Source organism: Apteryx mantelli, chromosome 4, assembly GCF_036417845.1.
Source record: "Apteryx mantelli isolate bAptMan1 chromosome 4, bAptMan1.hap1, whole genome shotgun sequence".
Lineage (NCBI taxonomy): Eukaryota > Metazoa > Chordata > Aves > Apterygiformes > Apterygidae > Apteryx > Apteryx mantelli.
In genome coordinates this window covers 49803994-49831852 of record NC_089981.1, presented here as the reverse complement: position 1 = coordinate 49831852, position 27859 = coordinate 49803994, and the positions used below count along the sequence as shown (strand labels likewise).

Sequence of the window (27859 nt, the reverse complement as noted above, 5' to 3'; positions counted from 1 at the left end):
TGTTTGCCTAACTGGTAGCAAGCAGGCATCATTGAGTAATTTGGGATGGGAAATTAGACTTTCAGGTGAAGTTCAGCTGCTTTACTTAGTAGTCTCCCATAATGACAAGGTGAGGAGAGAGAAATGGGTTTTCTAAGTTGAGCAGCTCTTTCCGATGCCCTGAACAGCTAGTGACCCAGACAAATCTTGTCCCCACAGCATGGTCTGGGGAGCAGATGTGGGTGCATGCGAGCTCTGCAGGGCCTTCGCCACCAGGCTGCCAAGGGACCACAAGGCAAGCCCTGCCCTTGTCCTCTCCAAGCGGTCAGGGCATCTGTGCTCCTTTGCCATGGGGTGGCAAAGAACTGGTTATTGTAGAGGGCTCCTCAGGTCCCTTCTAACCCTATTTGCAATGTAACCCTTTGCCGTGCCTGCAGAGGAGAATCGTACCTGTTCTGCTGGGTCGCAGGACTGGGTACCAGGGGAGAGGCCCAGGAATATGTTCTTACCCAAAGGTAGAGCTGAACAAAGCAAAAGGCCACAAGGGGCCAACCTTCTTCTGGGCTGTCACCTGAAAGCGCACATTTCAAGCAAAAGTAAATAAACCAGCACCACCAACAAAATACCTTTTATTTCTCAGTCAAAAGCCAGTGTTTCTCACTCTTTCAGAAATATTCTATGGCCTTTCGTTTCACAGATCAAGATGTGGATTATGCCTTTACCCCTCAAAGGAATCATGTCCTCCATGTTCATGGACTTATTTTAGTCCCTCAGTGTGGATCTAGTCAAGAAAATATCCCTGTAAAAGGGGTGTATAGGCATAACAGGGCTCTGTATTCATCTTTCTGTGGCATCCATCTGAATGCCGGTCAGTTTACAAGTCAAAAAAAAAAAGGTTTCTCTAAGTGCTAGTGCTACAGCTTCACCCTGGAAATGATATGAATATTAAGTTTGTTCTGCATTTTGCATCACCTTCCAGCAACAGATCCTGCAGGCAGAAATTATAAGCAAATTCCACCAGGGCTGTAGGAAGCAGAATCCGCTCCCCCTCCTCCAGCTGCATTGACTCTGGAAGTTTCCTGTTTGCATATCTAATGCCACACTTCTGCAGAGATAGTTTGAATAGGAATGGTATGGTTTGAATAAGAATGTATCACTTTTTTAAGTCACTTTTCTGATCTTGGCCACATTGCAGTGGTTTAGTGTAAAGTATATCACACCTTCCCCTGCAATCATGCTACATGGAGAGTCTTCCATTAATTCAGCTAAATATAGGATTAGAGTCTACAGCTGTGGTTTGGTGCTCTACCCAGGCTTCTCCACAAAGTCGTATCTGAATGTCTCTGTCCTCCTCTCTCTTCCTTCTTTCCCTCCCCTTTTCATTTTTCCCCACTATTAGGTTTTGGCTAGCCGTCCAAGATCTCAAAAAACAACCTTTACAGGACGTAACCACAAGAGCGGAGGAAATCTGGCAAGAGTTTCTAGCCCCTGGGGCCCAAAGTGCTATCAACCTGGATTCCCACAGCTATGAGAAAACAAGCCAAAATGTCAAAGACCCAGGGAGATACACATATGAAGATGCACAGGTTTGTTTTTGATTTTATGGAACTACTGCTAATACAGCTCTCTGTTTTACCGCAATATTCCCCTATCACATTGTTACTGTTCACCTGTAAGAAAAAGGAGAGGCACAGTTGGAAGTGACTTTGAGGATATCTACTCAAGCTGGGCAAATGATATTTTCTTTGAATCTATCAGTTATAGTAGGCTAATGCTCCTCTGGGAACAAATGTTCCAAAATTTACAAGTCTGCAAGGTGCAGTGAGCTGGAGCAATGTCTCAAAGAAAGCAAAGATGAAAGAATACTGTAAAGTTCAGTTTGGCTTTCTGTATTCCCTGTCACTAAAGTCTGTCATGTTTACAGGGCGGCTGATAGCATATCTAAATTCTGGTTGATAACTTCTTTTATCATTTATTTATTTTAACTAATTAAATCCCCACACACACACCCCAAAAAAGTCCGAATGCAGCAACTCCCTCCAACACAACTAGAAATTTGTCTACCAGACAATACCTTCGAATAATGATAGGACAGATGCAATGCAGTGTGCTTAATCCTTCCCTCCTAAGGGCCCCAGATTTATCAAAGAAATTTTACAGATAAATTGTACACAGAAAATGCCTTTAGGAATACAGATAATCTATGAAAAACTGCTACAAGGAAGAATTAAGACTGCATAACCTTCTGAAAAAGTGGAAATGTCATTATATAAAGGCTAAGAAAGAAAAAGGAAGAAGGGATCATTTGGCAAATATTGTCAGGGACACAATTAAAAGATATTCTCATAATCATTTTTTATCAAAAGCATGAAGTAAAACCTACAGCAAATGAAAAGAATCCTTGTTCTTATTTTTTCTTTAAATTGACGTTCAAAGGCAGTTCTTCAAAATACTCCAGTAACAAAATACTGCTGTCTCAGGGGAGGTGGTTGTGGACCACTTATACAAGGTTAGGCAATGGATTTTTCAAACTTGCATCAAATATTGTATTTTCCTGAATGCAGTCCTGCTCCTTGGTGCCAGCATAGAAGGGATGTACACAAAGTTTCAAGCCAGTCCCCTGTGAATGTCAAACACTTTAAATGTTCTTTTTAAAGCTGAGGAACACAGGAGTGTGAAGATGTTCTGGCTATGGTGTGTTTTTTGTTTTGCAGCTGTAGTGAGCAAGAACTTCTGTAAATTTGCATTACCTGAAAAAAAAATAATGGCAAAATGCAGGCTAAAGCAGATAGATGAATTAAGAAGAGAGTGATTAAATTGATAAGTTGAAGTACTGAGATTAAGATGGATGTTTTGACAATGAGTATTTAATCAGAGGAAGACAATGGAAATCTAGGCTTGAACTGATCGGTTCAAAAATGTAATTGCAATTCAAAGGGGGGTTGATGAAATCAAGCTGGATCTCTTAAGTTAGACTGCAATTTTAGCTCCTTAGGTTAATTTTGTTTCAGAGGATTTTTATACTGACTGATGTCCTCAGCTCATCTGTTTTGATTCACTGAAATAGAAGTATGAGGCAAAAGCAGAGCTTCAGGCCCAGCTATAATCCTCTTGGAGACTGAGTCTGTGCCAAGAGAGGATGCGGCGATGTGGAAGGTGAAGCCAGCTTGCCTTCTTGCACATCGCAGAGGACTTCTGGTAGTTCTCCAAAAGCTAAGCAAGCTGTTTCTGACTGCTTCACCAGATAGCTACCAAGGCTGCCTAACAAAAGCAGACAGAAACAGGACGTAACCAAAACGCCTCACGCCCTAGCGGGAGCTAACGCAATGCCGGCTGGTTACTGATTCCTCCTGGAGAAGGGCCGTTTCTGTTTGCACGTCTGCTCTTCCCAGGAACCAACGCAGGTTTCCCCAGGGCACTCTGAGCCTCACGCGGGCCCTTCCCATGTCCTCTCCAGGTCAGCACTGCCCTCCTCGCCGGCTCTGTTGTCTCATAAAGCTGTGGCAGGTTTAGGCCCAGCTCTGTTATCGTGGCACACTGGCACCGGGGGCCCAGGGGAGCTCCCACACATCCCACATTCCTATGGATTAAACCAGACACAACCAGTCAAAACACCCCACCGTGGGAGGGAAAATATGAGTGTTGTCCCGTCCTGTGTAGCTTTAGCACAAAGAAGAAAACAACTTAAATGTCCTTGTGAATAAAGAACAAGAAAAAAAATTAGTTTACAGAACAGTACATTCTTTGAATGCCTGCAACTCAGAGACACTAAGACTAAGAGGAGAGAAAAGGGTTGGCTGAACAGAGGAGAAGGAAAAAAATGCTGCTCCTGCAGTGGGAAAATAGAAGAAGGTGATGTGGCACTGTAGCCCTTATGCTGACCTGGGAGACCCACAAAATGCCAATTCTGTGTAAAAAGCATTGGAAATGAACTCAGTCACTACACTTGGGAAGGGGAAGGTGGAGCACAGCAAAGCACACTTCAGGCTAGTGAATGTGCTATAACCAAAGCTGTTTTCAGGTATTTAACACTAAATGGACGTGCTTCTGTGCGCTGTCTTGGCTCCCAGCCCCACACAGCACTCACAGACTCTGTACGGCCATGAAGGCCAACTGAAGGAGGCAGTGGAGGGAGTTTTGGTGAGAAAATGGGCATAGAAGAACACAGGGAGAAAAGCGGCTCCTGACAAATGTACCTCTCAGTTAACACCTTTGGCTCTTGAGGCCACTCATGGTCTGAAGACAAATGGCCCCTATATCTAGGAAAAGTGACACTGAAAATCTTAGCACCCTACAGGAGCTCCTAATCCAAACCTGATTTGGGGGTGCACTTATTGTTTCAGACAATGCTCTCGCTGAGCTGGTTTCCTGCATTGGAGAAGCCCATGTTTTGCCATTTCCCCATGTGAGCCTGTGAGATTCGCCCCATGTGCTGGCGCTCCTGCTTGTGCTGGTTGCCCCGCCTGCGCTCTTTGGTGGGGAGCAGTGTGTGGGGCTGGTCCTGCGCCCCTCGCCCCCCGCTTTGCCCCATACTTCATCCTCGACCAGGACAACTCCTGCTGCTAGCTCTGTCCTCATCTTCCAGCAGTATTGCCAGCTATCCTGACCCACAGTACATTTTGTTATTTTAGAGCTGGGCCCCTCCAGAGGGGAGCCTAACAGTTTAACTGGTTATTTTCTTCTCTTAAACAACTGTCCACTAAACAAAATAGTTATCAAACCATTTTCACTGGGGACCAAAGCAGCTTTGAAGACAGGGTCACCATGGGGAAAGGTCAGCTCAGTCAATCAGTTCAGTTGAACTATTTTGCAGGATCTAAATTTCCATAGGAGTTATTAGCATCATTGATCAACCAGTGTGAGGCCCCACAATATGAAGCAGCCACGGCCAGCTCTAGAAAGTAAATATGTTCCAGTCCATCCAAATGGCCTCTTTTGGCTAATGAAGCTGCTGACAGCCAGAGCAATTCATCTTTAATAGGGGAACCCCATCTTTAATAGGTAACCAAGTTGTGAATATGAAAATTATGGTTTATGTGTACAACACTTTATGAGGTTTTTAACACTTTTTTCCCACCTTCAGGTACCTCCTTCCCTCCCCTGTAATGTTTTTCTGCTTTCGGAAAGTCTTTAATCCCTCTCTCAGTCCCATAGGCCTTGGCATTGTAAGCAGCTATCACAAGAATGCGTCGTGTTTCCTGATATTAATGTTTGGTTGTAGGGGCATTTACTGCCAGGGTTCAGAGCCAGGAATTACTAGAATAAGATGAGCCACATAGTTGTTCTTTCAATTACTTTTCTGTTTGCTTAGTGGAGTTTTTTATTGTTGCTTTGTTTATTTTTCTTCTTTAACGAGTAAAACAGAATTTTAGATTGACTTTCCCTTGTCTGAACGAATCAGCTATTGTTTTCTGTGAAGATGATTCAGGGGAATTCAGTTCTAATCCCAGCTCAGTTAGGGATTTTAACAATACTGTGCATATTCTTGGCTAACTCCAGAGCAGATTTAGATCGTAATGCCAAACTTGGAGCTGATCAAACTAGAAATACACCTGGCCCAGATTTGGGCCCAAGTCACACTCTCAGCTGCCCCAAGTCTCGGTTTGGTTTGTTCAGTTTTCATTCTGGTCCCATAAAGGAGCTGTGAGTGTTGACACAATTGTGACAGGATCCTATTGAATTGAAAAGCTATCTGCAGGTGTGAGCTAAGATCTCCTGGAAGTGGAATGTTTTCTACCAAGAAAGGAAAAGAAGGGATACCCTTTTTCCCACTGACTTTGTTTTTTCAAGCAGGCACAGGATGTGAAAGCAAGCCTATAGAGCTGTGTATGCATGGTAGCTATTGAGTGAGCATACAGAACTCCTTTTGTAGGTCTGGAGCAAAATCCCAGCATAAAAGAAAAACGTGAAAATAATCATTCATTGTGGGCCTGTATCACCTTTTATGTAAGAAACTAAAGAAACTTTGTTGCTACTTTCTTAAATCTTTTTACTCCCCTTCAGCCAGTCACACCACTTACACACGCATCTATAAAGGAAGGTGAATAAGGATGGGGAAACTGAGGCAGCACATAACAGTTCTCTTTGGTGGGACAGACAGTCAGTAAGAAAGCATGAAACAGACCCAGGAGTTCCTCGAAGGGCTGCTCGCCTCCACCTGAGCCAGCACTGCTCAGAGGCCTAGCGCTTGCATTACATGGTTTTGAAAATGTTGTAGCTGAGTCAGCCCAAAGCTCTTCACCAAGTTGCATCCTGACAGTGGGCCAGCTGGCTGCAGTATGTCCACCTTTGATCTAGTATCTTTGCACTGTGCTGACTCGTATATCCCACTAACGTGCGTCTCATTTGGGTTGTGTTACTGTGCACTAGTCCTCTAATCTTCACAGCAGACCACTTTGTTGCCTCAATTTGTCCTTTTCCCTCCTCTGTGCTGTTCCAGTGCCCAGGCCATTGGTGCTTGGTTTGGATGAGGCCCCCGCAGACAGTGTGCTTTAGGTTGCACCCAGGGGCATTAGACCTGCAATTCACATTAAGTTGGACTCGCTGCAAGTGCACAGAGAGCTCTAAATAACAGGCAATATATAGCCTAGTTCCACCCCTCTTCTTGTGTGTTTAAAAGTCAGAGCCTCTGTAGATGTATGTATACACAAATGGTGATGGGACCGCCTGAAGTCTTTTGACAGCCTGAACCTTCTTATGGGGGTCAGTGACTACAGAAGGACTTGGACATTATTCTCTTCTCCTCCTTTGGCTTTGACACTGTGGGGCTGGAAGGGAAGATCTTTCCTTACACTGCACTCTAGTTGCCTTCCCTATATGTGGGTTTTTGTGACTGTAGAAGCAGCCTTCACCAGAAGCATCACTGTTCCTGTTTATCTGTTAGACATATATAAAAAAAAAAAAAGAAGCAATTTCCTTCCCTTCTGGATTTCACAAAGCAACCTTCAACCAAACAGAATCTAAATACTAGAGCCCCTAAGTATACCCAGCAGAGCAATTAGGTGGATGGAACAAAAATAGGAAAGTGAACATACAAAGGGTTATGCTAGCATGCTTGTTACTGCACAAAAGCAGAAAGTGAAAGCCTTGAAGCAGAGGTCTACATCATAACAGATATTTAGTGTTGCTTCTTTCCTGAGATTTTTTTTTAAAGGTTTATACACACCACAAATCGTAAAGTACTACTTTTGTCCAGTGCCTTTCGTTTTAATTTGTGGTGGTTATGTTTTATGACAAATATCTAACATCCAGCTTTTGTCTAGCTGTTGCTTTTCTGTCTGTTAAGGCATCAGGGATTGAACTACTCTCTACACTAACTCCTCTCTGTACTACACAGGCAGAGAAAGGGCTAGGAAAGAGCCACGACTGAGCTCTCACCTTGCACATACAGTGACAGAAGATCTCTCCAGATGAAGGATCATGAGAGTGATGTGAAAAGAACGGTCAACATATTCGCACAGCAGAATAGTCTACCTGTTCATTGGTATATAGATCATGCCAGGCTGACTAGGACCATGCATGAACAGTAGCAGTGTTTCATGTGCCAAACACTTCCAAACTCCAAAAAGTCTCTGGCTTGCTTAAAAATTGAATTCAGCTCTCAGGTTCTGGGACTTTTGTGCTGGTACTGTGCGTTGTGCTACTTGGATGCAAAAAGTAGCTGTATCTCAAATCCTGAGCAAGAGTATTTCTTGTTCATGTGAGAGTCAGGTAGTAGCTGACACTATCCTGTTTCTCCCAAGCAGCAAGAGAAAGTGCTTGCAAATAAGCCCCTTTGCACCTGAGAAGCCAGAACTTGATGAGTCCACTTACGGTGTGAATGTCACTTGCTGTCTCGATGGGTTCATTTGCAAGCAGATCTAAGATTTTGGCATGCATTTGTGGTGTGGTGTGGTGTGAACTCCAAGACTTGAGCTCAGTCACCTAAAGGCACGTACAAGATGATATGCCAATAGATATGCTACAGCCAAAACGTTTATGAAATTTGGAAGGCTGCAGATCTGTTTATATATCCAACATATATTCTCCATGTAGGCATCCAAGAAGGGCTGATCATACCTATCTCAGCATAGCCTCCATCACTGAGAAGCCATATGTTGCTTTCTATTGTAGGTTGCTTCTATAAGGCTGAATCCTGATCTGTCACCATCTCCCGTGGGACAGAGAATGCCCCAGTGCTACAGAATTTCATTTCTGCTATGTGGGGGTTTCTGCCTCTTCCCATCCATGGCAGAGCCCAGCTTTTTGGCAGGGTTTTCGCCACAGGAAATGGAAGGAGGAAGCTGCAGATGGCCTTGCAAATGGTTTTGGCCAAAGAGTTGAATAGTTTCCATCCCATGGCTATACCACAGCATGTATAGGAGCGCAGAGAGCCATCTTCATTGCTGCATCTCCTAGATATTGTATCCTGTTTGGAAAAGGGATTCCAGGATCCCAAATCCTATACAAGTTTCTCTCTTCCTCCCAGGCAAAACCTGTTCACTTGGGCTTTTTGCCATCAGTGAGGATTTGGCCCATATTGAGAGAATCAGCCTCTTAGCCACGATCATTGTTCTCAAAACCTAAAGCTGCTCATATGATGCTGGACTCCCGACAGCCCACTCCTGTCTCCCAGGATAGCTCTTGCTATATTTAGGACTAAATCCTCCTGCAGTACCAAGCTGACCCCTTAACTGTGCTGCTTGCCAGAGCTCTTCGTCTCTGTTGGCTTCCGCATTGCGTCTGCCCCCGGCTCCCCGGCAGCTCTGCGTGCACATTTGTATGGTTGAAGGTATGAAGTAAACCAGTTATCTCATCGATTTACAGGGGAGCCAAAGCTAAATTTATGTGTTACTTTTATCAATGCACTTTCACGCAAAAGATTTACATTGTGTTTCCAACTATGTATCTACAGGGCTAAACAAAGGATTTCTGTGTATTACTCAAAATGAGCTCTCGTTGCTTACAGTTATTTCTTCTGCTAAAGCTCCTTCTTACATTACTGTGCCTTCAGCCCAGTGTAATTTCATTTGTGGTCTGAAAAGAGGTTTTATGCTTTTTAGTTTACCAAGGAGGTTGGTCTATATTACGGTATAATTATTCATCTTTTTTTTTCTTGGTAATAAAAACAACTTGGTTGAGTGTGAAGAAAATGCACCAGCTAAAACTGTGGGTGTAAATTATTGTGTCACTTAAATAACCTGTGGCCAGAAAGATATAGCTCAAATTTTCCAGAGCAATTCACACTCAGGCCAAGACCCTTATGTGTCATTTACCAACCTGAAACATTTCTTTTCTAAAATATAAATCACAGGAAGTCTTACACTCCGGCAGCAACAAGAGCACTCATTTACTGCTAGCCATGCTAGGTGGCAGTACTGCTAGGCACCAGTGAGGCTTGATAAACAGGATCCCTTACAGGTTAATGCATTCGGACAGCTCAAAAACGGCAATACAGCATTGCTGAGAAGAGTAAAATGCTAAATGCAGAGACTAGAATAAGCAGATGCAGAGTTCTTAGTGAGGATTTGGAGACATTAAGGGGGATTGGAATAAAACCCCCACAGTTCACACACACACACACACACACACATGCACACACCCTCCCTGTTAGATTCAGTCGGGACAAGTTTGAAGGTCTTTTCTTCTACTGTGTACTGCATGCGTTGTCTTGACTGTATCTGCTACCGGCTATTTCTGCTTCCAGGGCCAACGTGGCATTTTTCCTGTCTTGTCTGGAGCACATTTCAGCACAGTCAGTTAGACTGAATGGCAATTGATAATTAGTGCTCCTAAAGACCATTGTACTCAGTAGTGGCACAGGTGACTACCTCTGTTCCTGAGGAATAGGTTTGCTTTCTTTTCTTTGGCATAGACCTTTAGGAAGATCCTGGTGGTGGTGTGCTACAGTGTTCTGCTGGTCAGGCGGGATACCTGCGGATGGGCTGGGAGAAGTACAGTGGAGCCAATATGATACATTGAGAATAGCCCCTGGGTGGCGCTTTTTGTTGCCTGCAGTACATGTGCTTTCTGGCACTGGGGCTCACGGATTAATCTTGCCTCCTCTGCCGCAGAGGTGTCTGTGCAGAGCAGAGGCCCTGGCAGAGGGGCATTAGGCAGCAGCCAAGTCTCTTGGGAAGGTGCAGCAGTCCCACGCTGGGTGCTCAGAAAAGCATCTCCCTCCTTCCTATCCCCTCTTTTTTCAGTGGAGACAGCCCTTTGAAAAGCCAACCTCAGGCAGGTCCCCAGCTGGCATCAGTTCTCATCCTAATAGTGAAGGCCACAAGGCATTCACTGAAGCACTGAAATGTGCGGTATATTCATCCCCAGTGCCCAGCATGCAGGTAGAACAAACATTAGCATTCATTGTGGTTTGCCATTATTTATTTAGTTATTTAATCTACTGCTTTATATTGCTTGTGGCCTTCTCTTCTAATGGTTTTGTCTGACATTCTGCAAATCTCCCTTTCAGTTGGCTAGAAGGGTAGCTGCTAGGGCTCACATGCTTGCAATACAGAGGGATCTCCAAATACATTCTTACTAGTTTTATGCCAAGTCTCAGTGACAGGGTCAAGGGAGGCCCCAAAACAATCTAAAAGGCAGGAGTGGGATAGCTACAGTGAGGAGGTTTGTGATCAGTTTAGGCAGGGCAAAGTGGGACCTTGGAGCTGAAGTGAATCTTAACAGGTATCTTAGTCTTTCTGTAACCCCCCTGTAATAGGCTGAAAAATGTGCTAAATGGGAAAACCTTTAATTGAAACAAGCAAAGAATCTGAGATTTTCCCCTATTCCCCCCCAACAGCTACAGCTTACAACTGTGTTTAGATACAAAGAGGGGAAACTTTCTATCAGCAAGTTAAAATTTAAGGGCTTGCTAGAAACCTACAGATGTTCAATGGTCACGAGACCATTGCGCTTGGTCTTCACAAACCCCCAAATGTCTCAGGCCTGTCGCAAAATGTCACAGTGGGTAAGGTACAGGTGGGTTTAGAAACGGATTTGTTTAGCACTGCTCTTGTCTCATATGCACATTTCAGAGGAAAGAGCCAAGATTTTCTGCCAAAAAGAAATGTTCTTAATAGGCAACACATTTCCTGAGGTCTACCAGGTGCTTTGTGCAAGTTGGTTTTTGTTCTTATTTTTTTAATCGTTCAGTTTTTTCCCACATATGTGTCAGGTGTTTCCAAGGCCCTGCTTGGCTGGCTTGGCTGCCACCCCCTGCCCTCCTCAGGGTCACTGCGCTTTGACTGCTGAGGGGGAGAGAGACCTGAGATCGCATTGCAGCACATTGATTTGAAGCAGGTGCAACTTTGAGACATTTTCTGCTGTCTCATCCACCTCCCACATTCCCATCTGGATTGCAAACTTTGATTTTTTTTCCCTTTCCCCTCCTGTCAAGAAAATTTGCAGAGCTTGTCCTTAATCTCCTTCCAAAGATAGGGCATGTGAAAGGAAAAAGCAGAGAGATGCTGAATCTTATCAGGGTTTTTTTCCCTGCACTTCAGCTGTCAGCTGTAGCTGGGCGGGATTTCCTCTTGGTTTCACATAACTGTAGAAAAGAAATTTTCTGTGATTTACCTGGCTGATTCCTTTGTGTTTTAGTTCACTGAAGTGACAACATTTTCCCCTTTAAAATTTACTGTTTGTTCTCCTGTATATCATGGAATGGCAACCGGCCATTTCTGAAGTGTAACTCTCATTATAGAAACCTAAGCATAGAGAACATGCTTAGTATAGCTCCTGTAGCCCTCAGGCGCAGTGCGTTGTTCTTCCCACCACAGAAGAGATGTGGTTCAGGTGCACTAAACACAAAAGGGATATACCTTTTTCTAAAGATGAGGTGCTTGCAGACCCCATTGCTCCCCGGTGCCTCAGTTCAGTATCTGGGGAACAACATTTTGGAAGGTGTGTAATAGCAAATCTGCTCTACTTTTAGGAAACTTTTAAGAGAATTGTTCATTTATTGGAGAGGAAACCCACCATCTCCAGCCCACAAATTCAGGGGGGCAAAAGGTCCCAGAAGATCATATCAAATCGAGTGTTTTTCCTTTGGTTATTATTCAAAACAAATTATTAATTGGATATGCCATTCATCCCTGGCTATAGTTACGATGCAAGGAATATGCCATAAAGAAACTGTAATTCAGGTTGCTGTGAGCTTGTTGCTCCTGTGTTGCACCTTCTGATGAGCCTTCTGGTAAACACAGAGTCTAGTGCAAGGTCTTTGCTTTGAAATTGGCCTGCGCTGCTAGCAAGAGGTGACTTCTTGTCCCCAACCCTGATGTCCTGCAACAGCTGCATGGCCAAAGAGCGATGAAAAGGTGGATTCTCAGGAGCTCACCAGAGGGAACAAGAGGGTGTTGCCAGTCACTTGCCTATCGAGGCGTGTGTGCTGCTTGCAGGGACGCACGTGGCCACAGAGCTTGCCATGTTCAGAAGGAGGTGGTGTGTCTCTCTCCGTTAGCTCTCCAGAGCTACATGTATTTAACGTGTCAAATGTGTCCATTTAAATTGTCAAATTTACTCCTACAGATGCAAAAGAGGGAGGAGAAGCCCTGTGTGGCTCTTTTGACATTTGAAAGACACACCAATACTACCAGTAGAGCCCCATAAGTGCGTAAGCAGGTTATTATGTCAACCTCCGCGTTAGACACGTGTATCCAAATGAATCCACCCTTGCAGGGCAGCATCGATACAGCCAGCACTCCTCAGCAGCATGCTGTGCCAGGGACATATTTGTCCCACTTTTTCTCTGTTTTTAAAAGCAGGCTGCTACCTTGGGTAATGATTTAATAGATCACTTGGGAAACTTTCATTAGTTTGGCTGGTTACTTGGTTGGTTTTTGGCAATGTGACTCCCTAAAGGAGTACTGTCTTACGAATAGAGCAGAGAGCTGGGACTCTGAGCCCTAGCTGGGGAGCAGTAACCAGCAATGGCTAGAAGAAACTGCCTTCCTAGAGGAAATGTTTCTTCTGCTGTTGTGCACATGTGGCCCAGGAACTTTCCATGGCACTTGCAAAGAAATGTTGCAGTGATAATTCGGGGCAGGCTGCTCTCAGTGCAACAGTCTGCAATGCCCAGAGCTGCAACCGAGTTGCTGAAAAATTGCATAAATGGTGAATTTGCTTTGCCTATTCAGGGAGCCAATAATAATGAGCTCATTCCGTTAAAATAAGTAGGTTTATAAAATGCAGAGTTCTCTCAGAAGAGGAATGGGAAGGCTTAGATTTCTTGTCAGCAGTCTCAGGTATGTCATGGAGCCTGCAAGTGTATAAATTGTACCACTAGAGGTGCTGACTGTAGTTGGCGATTGCAGTCTTTTGTGAGGTTTTGCTTCTTCTCAATCATGGGATAAAGAGAAACAAAAGCAGCTGCTCGGTAAATTAGGAAGCGAGAGACCAATGGATTGCCATGATAATCCACAGTGAGTTAAGAGTCTGTGATGCATTGGGACATGCACACACCTCTGCTAATATGCCCATTGCTCAAGCTTTATTGGAAGAATGTGCTCAATTGTTGGAGCTCCAGTACCTTTTTAATGCATTTAAGAAGCAGGGAGCTGCTAAGTGGTAGCTATAAATTCTCCCTAGGAAGTTGCAGATTCTTGAAATTATAACAGAAAATAGCTTGGTGGCAAGGAATAGGCAGGCTGAAGATCAAAAGAAATGTCCCAGTCACCAGCGTTTCCTGTCCTGCAACTAGATTTGTTGTGTAACTGAGCTGAGCACATATTGCAGCCACAATTTTAGCAGGAGCCCTCATGGTGCAGTCTCAGCGAGGATTTTGGCTGCAGCAATGTAAGCTGTCCTGTAGTGTTGTAAATTGGAAGACAATCTTTGCTGAACAGCTGGCTTAGATTTCCAGCAGGTGCTTCAGAAATGCAGTGCTGTAAAATAAACGATTGGTGCATCATTTGGGCCTCCGGTCCAGAGCTTCTCAAAGAAAGCCCTTTGAATTTTTGCAATTAGACTGGAGCTGTGCATGTCCCTCCCTTTCCTTATGCCCAGCCTTCTTTCTTCATTAACAGTCAAAGCCGAGGAATAGTTTTCATAATTTGAGTATGTCATTGGCGAACAGTTGAAAGGTAGCAGTGGTGCTGTTCAGTGATTCCGAGATGTGAAAACCAGAGCAAATACCGACAACCCAGCTATGGCGGCAGTTGGGCTGGGGGTGTGAAATAGTCATGTTTTTCATGTAATGGATTCAGTTAAGAGGTTGGTTTGTGGTTTATTTCATCTCAAGATCGAAGTAGTTTTTCGTGCTTCGCACAGTCAGATCTTGAGTTTACACTGTTTTTAAGGTCAAATACATGAAGTCATCTTGACATGAGCAAGAATGATTGTTCTTACTGGCAGGCGGGCGGGTTGCATGGCCAGCCAGTCTCTGCTCTGGTGTGTTCCTTTTTATGTGCAAACAGCTAGTGCGGTCTGTCTATGCAGCAACAAAAACTGAATGTTATTTTCCAAAATTATTATCATCACCTTTCACAGAAGGCCCAGTTATCTGACAACAGATAAAGAAACCGTTTGGGATCCGCAGGCAGTCAAAATATTTGATCACCTAGCTATCAAAATGTAAAACAAAAGATCCCTTGTCGCCCATGACCTCACCTCAGCTGAGGTACCCATCCCAGCATGGTCACCAGCACCCTGCACTCCTGGGGTGGTGCTGTGGGGGAGGATCCCTACGAGGGGGAAGGCTCCAGAGACCCCTCCAGCACTTTAGGGTTGATGGGCTGCAAGGCAGCTGCCCCAGTTATTCACCCTCTCTGAATGTGCAGCTCTGCCTCATCTACAGATTGAGACACTGTAGATGGACTGTCTTTAGGGACCATAAAGGTAATTTTCATAGGGTCCTCAAACCATCCCACTTTTTCTGGGATGATCAGCCTCTTCATGGTCCTGGAGGAGGAAGGAAAAAGACTTGCAGGTATGCAGCTAGCTTTTGTACCAGTTGGGTATGAAACACTCTGTAAGAGGACACAGTTTGAGAGGTTAAAAATACAGCTGAGCCAGTTGCAATAGTTCAAGTTTAAGTCAACTGAATCCCAAATTCCTGCTAGTTGAAGTATTTGAGAGAGAGAGAGCTGATGATGAAAATCCTTATTCAACCAGAGAAATATAAATATTTTGATGACCATATCCATGATATATGCATTATTTTCCCTGTTCTTGCTTCTGTGCATGCTTGACTCATTCTGTCGTGAATGAATATAAACAATATCCCACTGCTGGATGTGAAATCTCGTGGCAGTGCTGTAGGTGATAACATGAAGCTGTGTCCTCACTTGTGTTTTTCGACAGTGGGAAAGGGTCTCACATTCACTAAATGACTCTGTACAGACATTTCTATTGTAAACTCTTGTGCTGTCCTTTGGATACATAATGCTACAGACATGAGGATTTGTCATGTCTAAAAGCAAATATGGAAATTAACCGATAAAAATTGTTCCACACCAGGTTATATCTCAAGGGATACGTTTTATACTGTGTCCTAGTAAAACCAGTGGCAGTTATGCCCATGGTAGGACTATACACCAAATAGTGCAAGAAAGCTGAATTAAGCAGTTCTTCTGTGCATAAACAAGTCATCAGAGATTACCCATAATGGTGAAGGTAAGGGAATTCTGCTTGGCTTGTTAACACTGTAAAATAAGCTATGCAACTTAAGTCTATTTTGGCTCTTCTGAAGTTTCATGCACCATGGCTGTAGGGCAGGAGAAAATATTTCACATTGTATAAATCAGTGTAGATAAAATTCCTCATTAACTCTATAAAAGTGCGTCCTTGGGCAAAGTCTGAGAAATGTCCAGGGTGCCTCTTTTTCCCCTTGAGTTCCTTTAGTGTATTCTCAGTCCTTATTTGTCCAAAGTATTTTGATTTTATTTTCTTGGTGTTCGGGAAAATATTTATTACAAATTCAGGAGGAATTAGGAGAAGAAGCACTGACTGTATTAAGGGATTTTCAGCAGGAAAATAAAACTGAGCCAGCAAATTGGAGAAAGGGTAGGCAAGAAGTTCCATTGCAATGAAATACCACTTTGTGAGTCTGAAAATTCACATAGGAAGTGCTGTATTCTCAGAGCAAATTCGTAATGGTTGTTTGACTCAAGGAAAAAAAAAGACCCTATGGGAGGGACTCATTGACATAGCTTTGTATGTATGATATAGACATCCACATCTGAGCTAGTTGTATGAACTCCCTGTATAGTCAGTCAGCCAGAGATACAGGCTTTTGCAGGACGTGATCAGTTTGGCTTATTTTAAGTTTCTGTCTTAAGTGGAGATGAAATGTGTCCTAGCATCATTTCCCTTCCATGAACTGTAAGGGGAGTGCTGGGTGACAGTTCAAGTAACCAAGATGCAAGTATCCAAAATGAAACCTAATCATAGGTACAAATTCTGGCATTTATTTCTTCATTCTTGTGACATACCACTAGTTTCAGCCTGGCTTGACACCTGCTTATGATCTGGGGATTTCTGAGACTTACAGTCTTTGCAGAATAACACTGACCACAGAATAATGCATGCCCACCTTTGGGATGAGAGCCGTCTTTTTGTTTTGTGTTTATACAGCCCCTAGCACAGCGGGGTCCTGCCCCCAGATGGACCTTCTGCACACTACCACAGTACAGATAATCAATAATAGCAGACTTAATTAGAACTTTGATCAGTCTCTCTCCCTCTAATTGCCTGTGTTTTAAATCCCTGTGATGTCTAAATGAGTTTTGATAAGAATTCTGTCTCTCATTTCCTCCCATCCCACAGGAGCACATTTACAAGCTGATGAAGAGTGACAGCTATGCGCGCTTCCTCCGATCTAATGCTTACCAGGACTTATTGCTGGCGAAGAAGAAGGTATCTGTTGGAAAGGACATGCTTGCATCTTTTAGCACCTCTTGATTCTCGCCTGCTGCTTGCCGCTAGTGTGAAAATGAGAATATTGTTTCCTTTTTTTAATTTTTTTTTTAAGAGAGGAATGAGAACTTTTGTTTTCTTCATGAAGGGCACAGGGTACAGCATCCGTATGCACAGCCTCAACATATGTTTTGGGCAAAACATGGAATAGTTAGCAACCCAAGGTACAAAGTATGGAAAAATGTTTGTCTTGCACAACTGTCTTCCAAACTCAGTGCAGACAGTTAAAAATGCATTGCCTCTTCCGCATGACAAAGATGATATCTGGTATGAGAAGTAGAACCCATCAATCTATTTGTTGCTGGTGCAAATTTCACCCATTCTGGTTTTTGCCTCCTTAGTCTCACCATGTGATCTTACCTTTGGATGCCGTACCTATAAGCCTCCCTTTGGTGATTTCTGTTCTGCTTTTCTCCCTCTTTCCCTTGCTCTTGGCTCCCCAGAGATGGTTTTTTTTTTTCCTTTGAGGAAAGAAATAATTGCAACCCATGCAACCCATACAGTAATCAAGAATTTCAGCCACATCTTTCACAGGAGAACTGGGTTTGAGCTCTTTTCAGCCTTTTTGGTGTCCGTATGTCCTCTGCCAACACTATATTTCTGCCAGGAATCCCCAATTCAGGGTAGCAAAGGAACGGTTACGTAGAATTAAGGCAGCTCCTATCCAACTGGCTCAGGTCGCTCATTCTGAGGGGGCTGGGAGGTAAGCTACTTATCTCTGCATTTGTGGCTGTGTTCACATGCTTTCTGCACATCTTGACTTATTCCCGTAAGTCTGTGTGTCCGTGTGTGTGCATATGCATGCGTGTACACACGTGTGTGTTCCCCTTACGTTTGACTTCCAGGACAGCAGATAAAATGACTACTGACTGCTGCTGCCTGAGCATGTGGTTTCGCATCACCATGTTCCCTGCTGTTTTTCTGCTGCATTCTCTGTGTGCTGCCAGATTACTTTGCATTGGCACAACACAATGAAATCCCAGTGGTATTTTTGTCCTGATTGTCATTGTGTGTCCTAAAAGCCTGCATATGGTGACAGAAGGAGACAAACCCCTCTGTCTGCTATGCCTGGAACAACTGGCAGGTGGATTAGAGGAAGGTAATAGAGGGCATAAATTGACCCTATGTTTCAAAACTTCTAGTTTGAGACAGCATAGACCGGAAGAGAAAATATGATGGTGTTGCTTGCACTTGAAAAGGTTGGACATGACTCAGAGTTCAAAGGGAAAGAAGGAGGTGCAAGGAAAAACCTTCTGATGATATGGAAGTTAAAACCTTTTGCCATCTTCCAACCCCTATCAGCCTGCTGTGCGTTGCCCCCCCACAAAGTCTCCCTTGAACACATGAGGACTCGTGTGCTTCAGCCCAGGAGATTTTTCCCAGCTGAGCCTGTTCAAAACAGAGATTTTTTTGCACTCATTGTTTGCTGTCAGATCAAGCCCTGGACCTGTCAGCATGACGTCCTCATCCCCCCACAGACTGCCTGCAGAGCAGGTTTTAGTGTCATGTTAACACAGCCGTGAAAGTAAGAATCAAGTTTCTTTTAGAAAGAGGTGTGGGTGCTTGAATAAACATAGTTAGGCACAGAAAGGCAGTAGTAGAGCTGTGTAGATGAGTGGTTCACCAGCTTCACATGGTGCAGCAGGGGAATTAATGCTACTCCAGGATCTGTAAAGCTCTTTGCAATCACGTTGTGCTGGGCAAGTGAGCACTTTTGAAGCAGTGTAGGTATGCTGACAGGAAGAACATGAAGTTCCTGTACGCTGAGCTGCGTGGTAAGATCTTCAGTAACGTTGGCGCAACTTTGAGAGGCATCCCTTTAATATTCCTTCAGATAGCTGGAAAGCAGAGGGAAGGAAAAGGGAAACAGTGGAATATCAGAGACTGCACGGATGGAGGACTTGGTTTAGAGCCTACAGGCAAAATCCTGGATTCACTGATGTGAGTGGATATTCAGTCCAGTTGTTTAAGGCTTGATGAGTATGTCTCTTTGGGGCATGAGGGTGTCTTGCCCCAAAGACATTATCTTAACATTGCCTGTATACAATGCCAATATGACATAGCCTTACTTTTATTATTTAAAATAAGTAATATCAGAAGAACAACATAATGGATTTGGTATAAATGAGTTGTTTACACAGAACAAATGAGCATTTCTGTGACTTGAGATTCGTATGTTAATATTTCGTAAGTTTATGTCTGTCAGTGTCCTTTGCCCTGCACTCCCTCCAGTGCTGAGCTGTGGCAGGCCGAGAGAGCAGAGAGAGGGAGAAGATTGGTTGTGTGGCTAAAGCACAGGACTGGGAGCCACAAAGTCCTTGCTCTTCCCCTGGTTCCACCACTTGTTTTCTTGTGTGATCTTGGCGGAAAAAAAAGTTCAAATTTGCTCTGGCTCATATTCTCTTCTCTGTCAAATGGGAATAATAATAGTTACCTGCTTAGTGGAGATATTGCAAGGCATGATTAGTGCCTCAAACATGCTTGACATTTTTGAGATCTGGAATTCCGAAAACACCGTAAGTTTAAAGAGTTACTTTTCTTCTACATTGTACAATGACCGCACATGTGCGAGCTTCCACTCCCTGCTCTGGGAGTGGAGCACTGAAGGGGAGGGAGGGAAAGTTATGGGTCAGGCCTGACATACGATGACGGACTTACGAGAAAGACCAGGGAAGATAAAAGGAATGTATTGTTCACACCACTAACTGATGCAAGACAGTGGACATAGGCTGTGTACAGACCACGCATACATACTGTGTTAATCCATTTTAGATTTTTTTCTCCTTTCCTCACAGTGTCGTTATTACAAATAACCACAGTATTATTGGCCTCGATCCTGCAGATTCATGGTGCTCAGCAGGGAACATGAGGTTGGCCTCCAGCATGGGTGTGATTGGAAGCAATGTTCTAGAGAAGAGAAAAGCTGGGTGTAATTCTCTGTGTTGTTCACACAGAAGTCTTCCTCCCCTGCCGGGCTGAAGTAGAGGAAGGACGAGGGCAGAGCTCCGTCCTCAGGAGAAATGGCTGTAAGCCTGGCCTGATTTTAGCTCTGAGCTTTCCTGTCTGGCCTTACCCCTGCAGCTAGGTGGAAGTCACTGGGCTGCTGAGAGCAGCAGGCTCAGCGACGAAGGGCTGGATGGTGCTGAGATCCCCGGCCAACTCATCGCTTTTTATTTGTGTATCTGTGCAACACGCCCCACTTGTGCTGTGCAGAGTCAAGCATCAACCTGCACATATTTCTGCTGATACACACATTACTTCAGACTACTTTACAGCAAGTAACAACCACCATCCCCCAGCCGTACTCCACCATAGCCAAAAAGGTGGCTGGATGTCCTTAGATGGCAGTGAGCTTTATGTAAGAATGAGTGCCTTGACAAACCTACTCAAGGCAAGTAGGAAATTTGGCTGGGTGATTTGGCTGCAGAGCAGGGATTTGTTCCCTGGGGAAAGAACAGACTATATTACTTAGAACACTGTGGAGGGGAGGGCATCACAGGAAGCTACATTAATGGCACAGGACCAGTTAGACAAATGCTCTGGTATTTATTTTTGAGGAGAAGGGAGAGAGAGGAGCAGAAAAGCCCTCGAGGCGCTTTCCATTGCTGTCTGTAAAAGGAAGGTGTAACTGTGACATTGGTGGGCATCTCTGTGTTAGGAGATTGCTAGCTCAGTGTGCTCTCACAGCTCCAGTGCTCATGTTAGCCTGGCGCAGGGGTGGCTTTCCACCATCCAGCCATGCCCACAGAGCAGCTGAGGCAGGGCAACCAGAGCTGCAGTGGAGAAGGGCTGCGACGCCACAGCAGCGAGCCCTATCACACTGGAGGAAGAGCAGATCAGTATTTGCATGGTTTAGGAGGAGGAGAGCACTGTTTTTCTCTTCAGCTGGCTCAGAAAAGGGCGAGTTCTCTGTGGCCCTGCACAAATTAATGCAGAGCAGCTGCAAAACACTATTCCAGCCATTGTATGTGCCCTCTGCTTTCTAACTTGGGACAGGTGTAAATGGCTGTCTGGGAAGCTGAGGACCTGCTCTTGGCCTTTTCCTGAGCCAGTGTCAGGGAAGTGGTTTGCCTTTATCCTAGTGCAGTATCATTCCCTCTGAAACGCATGGTTTTCATCCAACCAAAGTTTAAAAAAAAAAACAACTTCACACCAGAAGAAGGATCCAACAGCCAACAAAATGAATCCTGGGAGAGAAGGATTTTGTAGAGCAGTGGTTCAGAAGACCAAGCTTTTGGAATATTTTCTTACCTCTTTTCAAATCACTAGCAGAAAATGTTAACAAGGTAACAGCTAGGAGGTTTATGTCCATGTCAGGCAGGCTCCATTTTCAACACACACTTTTTGAAGCATTGCTTTTATTCATACCCTCTGCCCCTAGTGCTCTGTACTGTCCAGTAAGCCAGCTACTGCATATTCTGCCCCCTTCTCAGTCCCATCAGCAGAAACGTGACTGGTTCATTTCGGTGGTAGGACTTGACTTGAGTGTTGAAGGATGCTCATCAGTTTTCTCACTATTGTTGTTAATAATCTGTCAGCTGTTTTTCTTAAGTTTTTCTACTTACACTGCCTGGTGCCAGTATAATTTACACAAAGGAACTTAAAATTGGGATATCTGGGTAAATAATATTCAGGAGGAAAAGGAAGGCTTGGAGGAGACAGTCAGTGATTAGTAGACTGCTCCAAAGTGATGAGATTTAGTTTTCTGCACCTACCTGGGCTGAGGTGTTTTCATTTACAGTGGGGGTGGTTGTTTCATATTTTATCTAAATTAACATGTCCTTTGCCATTAGCTGGTACAGTCTGTTGGTGTGTTTACTGGCAAAGAAGGCCCATTTCCCTTTTGCACCCAGGAGGACTGCTTGACCTGGCCTGTGAGTGTGTTTCTCTGCATGCACACTTTGCAAATGCAGCGTGTGGCTTGTACAACTGTGGTTGTCGTGCTGCAACATGCACAGCTCAGGGGTCCGCAGTCTGGTCAGACACTTCCTGCGCTGGACCTGAGAGATGTTCGCAGAACTCAGAAAGGTCTGATTAGGCCTCTCTTTTTTTTTTCTTTTTAACTTTGTTATTTTTAAATTTCCTTCCTCTGCTCTGTGAGGCAGCCCCAGCACCTCCACACTGAGGTGGAGGGATGCGGGCGAGCGGTTAGCTCGGCAGCGGGCCGCCAGGCACACACTCTGCCGGCACGCAGGCAGGAAAAGCTGGGGAGCCACGCGCCTGGCACCCACACACACTGCCCTTAAAACTGCTTGTGCCAGCTCATCACTCTGCAGCCAGCCTGCCTCAGCTGCTTTTTATTTTCCTGGAAAATGTCATGCTTTGACTCAGAGCTGGATGCTATGGGGATCGGCTTTCTGCGTGTTCAGCTGGTCTCAGCTTGCCAGCCCCGTGCCAAACGTGCAGGGCTCCTGCAGCCTGTGCTTGCAGGGCGTTTCCACAGGACACCTCAGCACTTCGGGGCCCTCCGTGCCTGCATTCCTGTGCACATCTTCAGCTATGGTAGGGAAACAGCCTTGTACGTGGCCACCTGTGCTGGGCAAGCTCTCCACACCCAGCGAGGCTCTCATCATCTTTGGATGCCACTGTCCTGCTTTCCTGCTGGGTAGGGAGCTGCATCACCTTGCTTGTAGCAAAAGCAAAGCATTGAATTTTGACAGCAAGTGCAGGGACATAGTGTGGACTGTGTTCATCAGCCCTTCTTTGCCCCAGTGCATTCTGACGCTCCATTTTAAAATGTGTTTGGGCCAGACACTGGTTTTCCAGCCTGCAACAATGTGATGCTGGAGACTCCAAGTGCCTTGCTCCATTAGGGAGGCCTAGCAAAGTACTCTGGCTCTTGGCCTAGGGATTTCTTTTCCTGGGTGAAATTGTGCCTTTGTACCCTGCCTGTTGGGGGGCCTTGCTGCCCCAAGAGGAGAGCGAGAGGCCTGGTGCTCAGGTGTTAACTTCTCTTTTCAAGCCCGCTCCTCACTAAGCGCCCAGCCAAGGTGGCAGGACCGTGCCATCACCTCTGCTTTCCCGGGCTGTGGGGGCACCTCTGCAACTTCCTTCAAGGAAGGGATCCCTGTGCTGCGCTCCGAGCACTTGCGAGGGGGTAAAGGGAGAGCTTGGAGGAATTCAGCAGCACAGGAGCATTCACCAGACAAGCTGGGCTTTATCACAACAGCGGTGTTAAAAGTAATTTCTCTCAGTGTTTCCTTTAGCTCCCTTGCAGAGGTCTTCTCTCTGCATGGGGCTTTTCCCAGGTGAATTTCATTGCCTTGTTCTGCTTTAGTTCAGTTGAGTTTCACTGGCTGTTGGGCAGTGTGTATGATCAAATAGAAACGCACACCCTAAGCCTGGGGCAGGGCCCTGTTACCCATTCCCCTGTTTTGCTCCAAGGTAGTCATTCCCTTTTTACTTGCTTCCCACTTGTCCCTTACACAGCTAGTTTGCTACTCAGAGAGAGGCTGCAATGAGCAGCACCCCCTCCTTTGAAACAACAGCTGTTGTTCAGGTGTATTAAAATGCACCTTCCTCGTTGCAAGCCCTCAGTGTGATGGGTTTTAAATATATTTCTGGAAGTGGTGCTGCAAGCCACACATACAAACTTTGGTATTGAAAACAGTCTCATCTCTTCAGAAGCTCAGATCATTTCTCTCCTTGCAGAAATGTTGTCCTAAACATTAAAAATATTATTCAACTCAGCATACTTTAAGCAATCTCATCAAGTTACTGAACAGCTCTAAAATTCTTTCCTCTTGGTGCCTCTAGCTTTCACGTTTGATGCCACTTCGGGCACATCAGAGCTGGCGGTGTGGCTTTCTCAAATGGTGTTAAGTGGGGAGGTTGCTTGACTCTTTCTTCTGGACAAAGAGTGTTGCTTGTCTTAAAATAGCCCTATGTTCTGGTCCTATCTCAGGTGACTCATCAAGGAGAATCAGCTCAGTCTCTGGCTGGGACACTTCAGATTAATCTCAGACATCAGAGTGCTGCAGTTTATGACAGCCGTAATCAACTTGAAGAAAAATCAAAAGGCTTTGCCTAGATTCATTTACACAAGTTTTCATCCAGTTTATCTGACATGCTTTGGTTCCTTACATCTTCTCTACCTGTTTTTGCACTTGTGCTTTCTCCTGGGGGTTGTTATTGCAGCTGAATTTGTGGCAGCTAGGGATAGCAAGCAGGCACCACTGACCGATAAGGAATTCCCGTGTGATGCTGAGTTCCAGAGCACCCTCATGCACAATTCGCACTGTGGCTTTCCCTTATATGTAGCTCCTTAGCCCCTTCACTGCATTTTTACTTTCATCTTATCATCTCCATTTCCCTGGCTCACCACAAGTTTCTCTCCAGGAAACCAACAATGCTCACAGATTTCCAACTGCAATGAGCTTTCCTTCATATTATTGAGTTTCTTGTATTCTCCATAACATTTTTTTTCCATTAGATGTTCTGACAAACATGCCAATAAATTATTTAGTTATTCCTTGTAAGTGACAATTAGGCCTCTCTTGCGCCGAATGAATGAAGTGCTGCAGCGAGCAATCTTCTCACGGATATGTTAATAAAGCCATGATGCACATGCTTATCTTCTCATAGTGAAGTTGAACTTCTCATATATGAATAGCCCTGTACACTGGATACAAAAATATCAGTGCCCCATATCTGCCTGTATCTTCCATGGCCTTGCACAGATACACATACTCTGTCTTATGTCCTGATTGAGCCAAGCTTATTGGAGATCTGCTTCTACCCTCTGGATAAATAGAGGAGTGCAGGTTTCCTGGCAATCAGTTCAGTAGTGGTTTTTTTCTCCAGCACTGTGTTCACTCACACACTTTTTTTTTTTAATATTGTAAAAGTTATTGTGTTTTTTTCATCTTTCTAAGAAAGTAGATGGGAACCTCCAATCAGCTGTTTGGCAGATGTTAACCAGAATCAGAGGTCTCAGCTCAAACAGCTACAGAAGAAAAATTCAATGAACAAGAAATCAATACCAATAGCTGTGAGACACAACAATGCACAGACCCTGTTTGAACCGTTCAAAAAACTTGCAGGAGAAAAGATGACATTCTCCAAGAGTAAAAGTAGCGATGTATCTCATTCTTTAAGGGGTTTTGGTTTCTTATGTTTGCTGTTGCAAACATTGATTTCTGCTTTTTACATTTTTTTACAATTTTTTTCTCTTGCTGCTTCCTTATATTTTGCTGCTGGTTTGAAAAACTGCATTTAAGCTGAAGGGTTTTTTTCTGTATTTTTTTCTCCCCACTTTTTTTCCCTGTTAAGCCAGAGAATGAGCAAGGTCGTAGAACTTCTCTAGAAAAGTTCACTCGCAGTGTGGTAAGTTCCTTTTTTTTCCCTCCTCCCTTTCCTCAGAATTTTATTTTCAGTTGGGGGCAATGTGGATGCTTAACTTTTTATTTCATCTTTTATTTTTGCAGATAGCATCTTTGCAGCTTCTCTTTTAATACTGTAGCTCATCTAAATAGTAACTCTAAAAAAGGGGGAAAAAAAGCAGAATTCCATAATGCTCATTCTAGCTAATAATCACTGCATAAGGAAATTGATTTTTGTTCAGTATTCAGTGGAAGGTTGTCTTTTTGCTGTGTTCCCACTACAGTATTTTTGTGGCTTTTCCTTGCACAATGACGTAGAAGAGCATGGTTCTAGCAGTGCCGTGGCAGTATACAGTATCCATATTGACCTCCATGCATGGTGCTGATACCGTATGTATATACACATACATATCCGCAGCTGACTTATTGGGAAGTGGGGTGGGAGGCAGGGAGCGGGCGCAGGGCCAGGGCCAGGCGCTGCGGGCGCAGGAAGGGGGAGCCAAGGTGCGGGGTCCTGGGGCGGCACAGGGTGGCACCGGTCTGTGCTGTGGGGTGACCCTGGGCCAGCATCTGACCAGCACCAGCGGCACAGCATCAGCAGGGAGTTATGCAGGTATTGCTCAGGGTCAAGCACATTTTGACTTCATGCAAATCTACGATTTCCACATGCTGCTACGGTCTTTGTGTATCGCCCATCATTAGCTGTAGGGTGATACCAGGAGAGCAGAGATGGCCGTCAAGCGGGTGGTGCCCACAGAAGCTACTGTACAGGAAAAGATTTCAAAGAAAGTTCATGAACGTTGTTATGGCTTTATAACAGCTTTAAAACAAAGTTATTGGACTATGTGTATATACAGTACATATGCTTGCATTTGTGTGTGTGTATGTATGTATGTATATTTATATATACACTATATATGTACACACAGCATATAAATATAAAATATTTGTACATACAGATAGAAAAGGGGAGACTGCACAGGTAAGTGTGAGCTATCGTATAACAAATAAGCCTAGGGGGGGTTCTTTCTGATGCTGTCATGCTAACTACACAAGCAAACCTGAATGTAGCATCCAGAGCTTCATAATACATCCACTGGCACACTTCCTGGGGAATGTATTTAAATAGCTAATGCATATACACACATTTAAAATATGTTGCTACCAAATGTAGTGCTATGCCCATCTGCATATTTGCTACTTTCTAAGAGTCTGCCAGAAAGAGAAAAAGGCAAGAATTTTTTTTATAAATATTATACAGAAATATTTACACTGAGTGGTAAATTCTACATCCAGATTCACCAAATATATAGAAGAGTAACTCTCACCTTATTAGACTGGGTAGGTTTATAGTAACACAGCTGAGAACAGATTTTTCTCTTACATTTGATTTGAAGGGTAACATGACAAGTTCAATTTGGGAAGGTGGAATTACAACCTAAGTGCCTGTAAAGATAATCATTATAGATTGGTCTGCACTTTAATTCATTTCTGTCGTATCAGCTAGCATACTGTAAACATTTTCTTTCACTTCCTTAATACAGATATGAAATATCATCCTATGATGGCATGGTAGCCACAAGAACTAAGAAGGGTCTAGATTTTTTATACTTCACATTACGGCAGTTTGTCACTACCATCAGTTAAGAAAAAAGTCACTATGTTGGCATGTCATAATATCCTCAAAGGGCAAAGCTACCAAAGCAATAACCTTATGTCGTACTCAGGGGACTCAATGAAGACAAAGTTAATTCTACATGCTGTAGTTCTCCAAAATGTGCTGTAGTTCCCTGAGTGTGTAGGAGTGAAGAAATTCAGTGGCCCTCATTCCCAGAGCTCCACTACACTTTAGTGATTGCTCTTTAAAGGCTCACATATTCAAGCTGACCCTGCGTAGGCACACTGAAGTTAAGCATATGCTTATAGGCTTTGCTGGATGAGAGCCAGCGTGCTCAGCTCTCTTTGGAGGGGAGCCCTAAGCCTGTTTCTCAAATAGAAAAATAAGAGGTCAGCTTTCCAATAACAGGTATATGAGGACCATCCAAAATAGTTAGGACTGGAAGTTTATTTGTCTCAAGACATCAAGAGATGGAGTGGCTCCCAGATTGGCTGTACTATAAATTGTCTGTAGGAGTGAGCCACCTCCTTGCTGTGCTCTGGCTGGTGACAAGAGAACATAATAAACCCCTGAGAAATTTTCAAAATTGTCTGTGGCCTGTGACCCAACAGTTTGGGAGATGACTGAATTGGGGTCATCTTATCACACTAGTACATGCTGTAGACCACGTAGCTCGCGTTGCTCAGCACTTAAGCAAGTGTGCTTCAAACTGCAGACAATGTTGCAGGCTTTTCATTTCTCATTTTGGGTAAACCCCTCCTCAGGTGAATCATTTGATACTTCGAGATTGCTGTCCCTGTTGGGTGGAAAGCTTTGTAGCTCAACTTTGAGAGCACAGACTCGGAGCAAATGGCAGTGATCCTGTCCAACTCTTGCTCATCTCTGAGTCACAACCCAGGAGACAGTGTTTAACCCCATACTTTTTGACGTCCTTTAGAAAGGTGCTGTGGAGCCATGCTAGCCAGCCAGAGGCTTCACACTTTCAAGGGGATCAAAGGGGAATAAGAAAGAACAGGGTTTTATAGATTTTTTTTCATATTATTGC

The 27859-nt window shown here is 44.3% G+C and overlaps 1 protein-coding gene across 1 annotated transcript in view; it reads left to right on the top strand.

Annotated features, from left to right (window-relative positions):
- Window positions 1-27859, top strand: part of RGS6 (regulator of G protein signaling 6) — a 290381-nt gene that overhangs the window by 248257 nt on the left and 14265 nt on the right. Inside the window, exons 14-16 of the mRNA XM_013959531.2 lie at window positions 1379-1565; window positions 16726-16815; window positions 25147-25200. Coding sequence (XP_013814985.2) covers window positions 1379-1565; window positions 16726-16815; window positions 25147-25200 — 331 coding nt within the window. The remainder of the gene's footprint in view (window positions 1-1378; window positions 1566-16725; window positions 16816-25146; window positions 25201-27859) is intronic.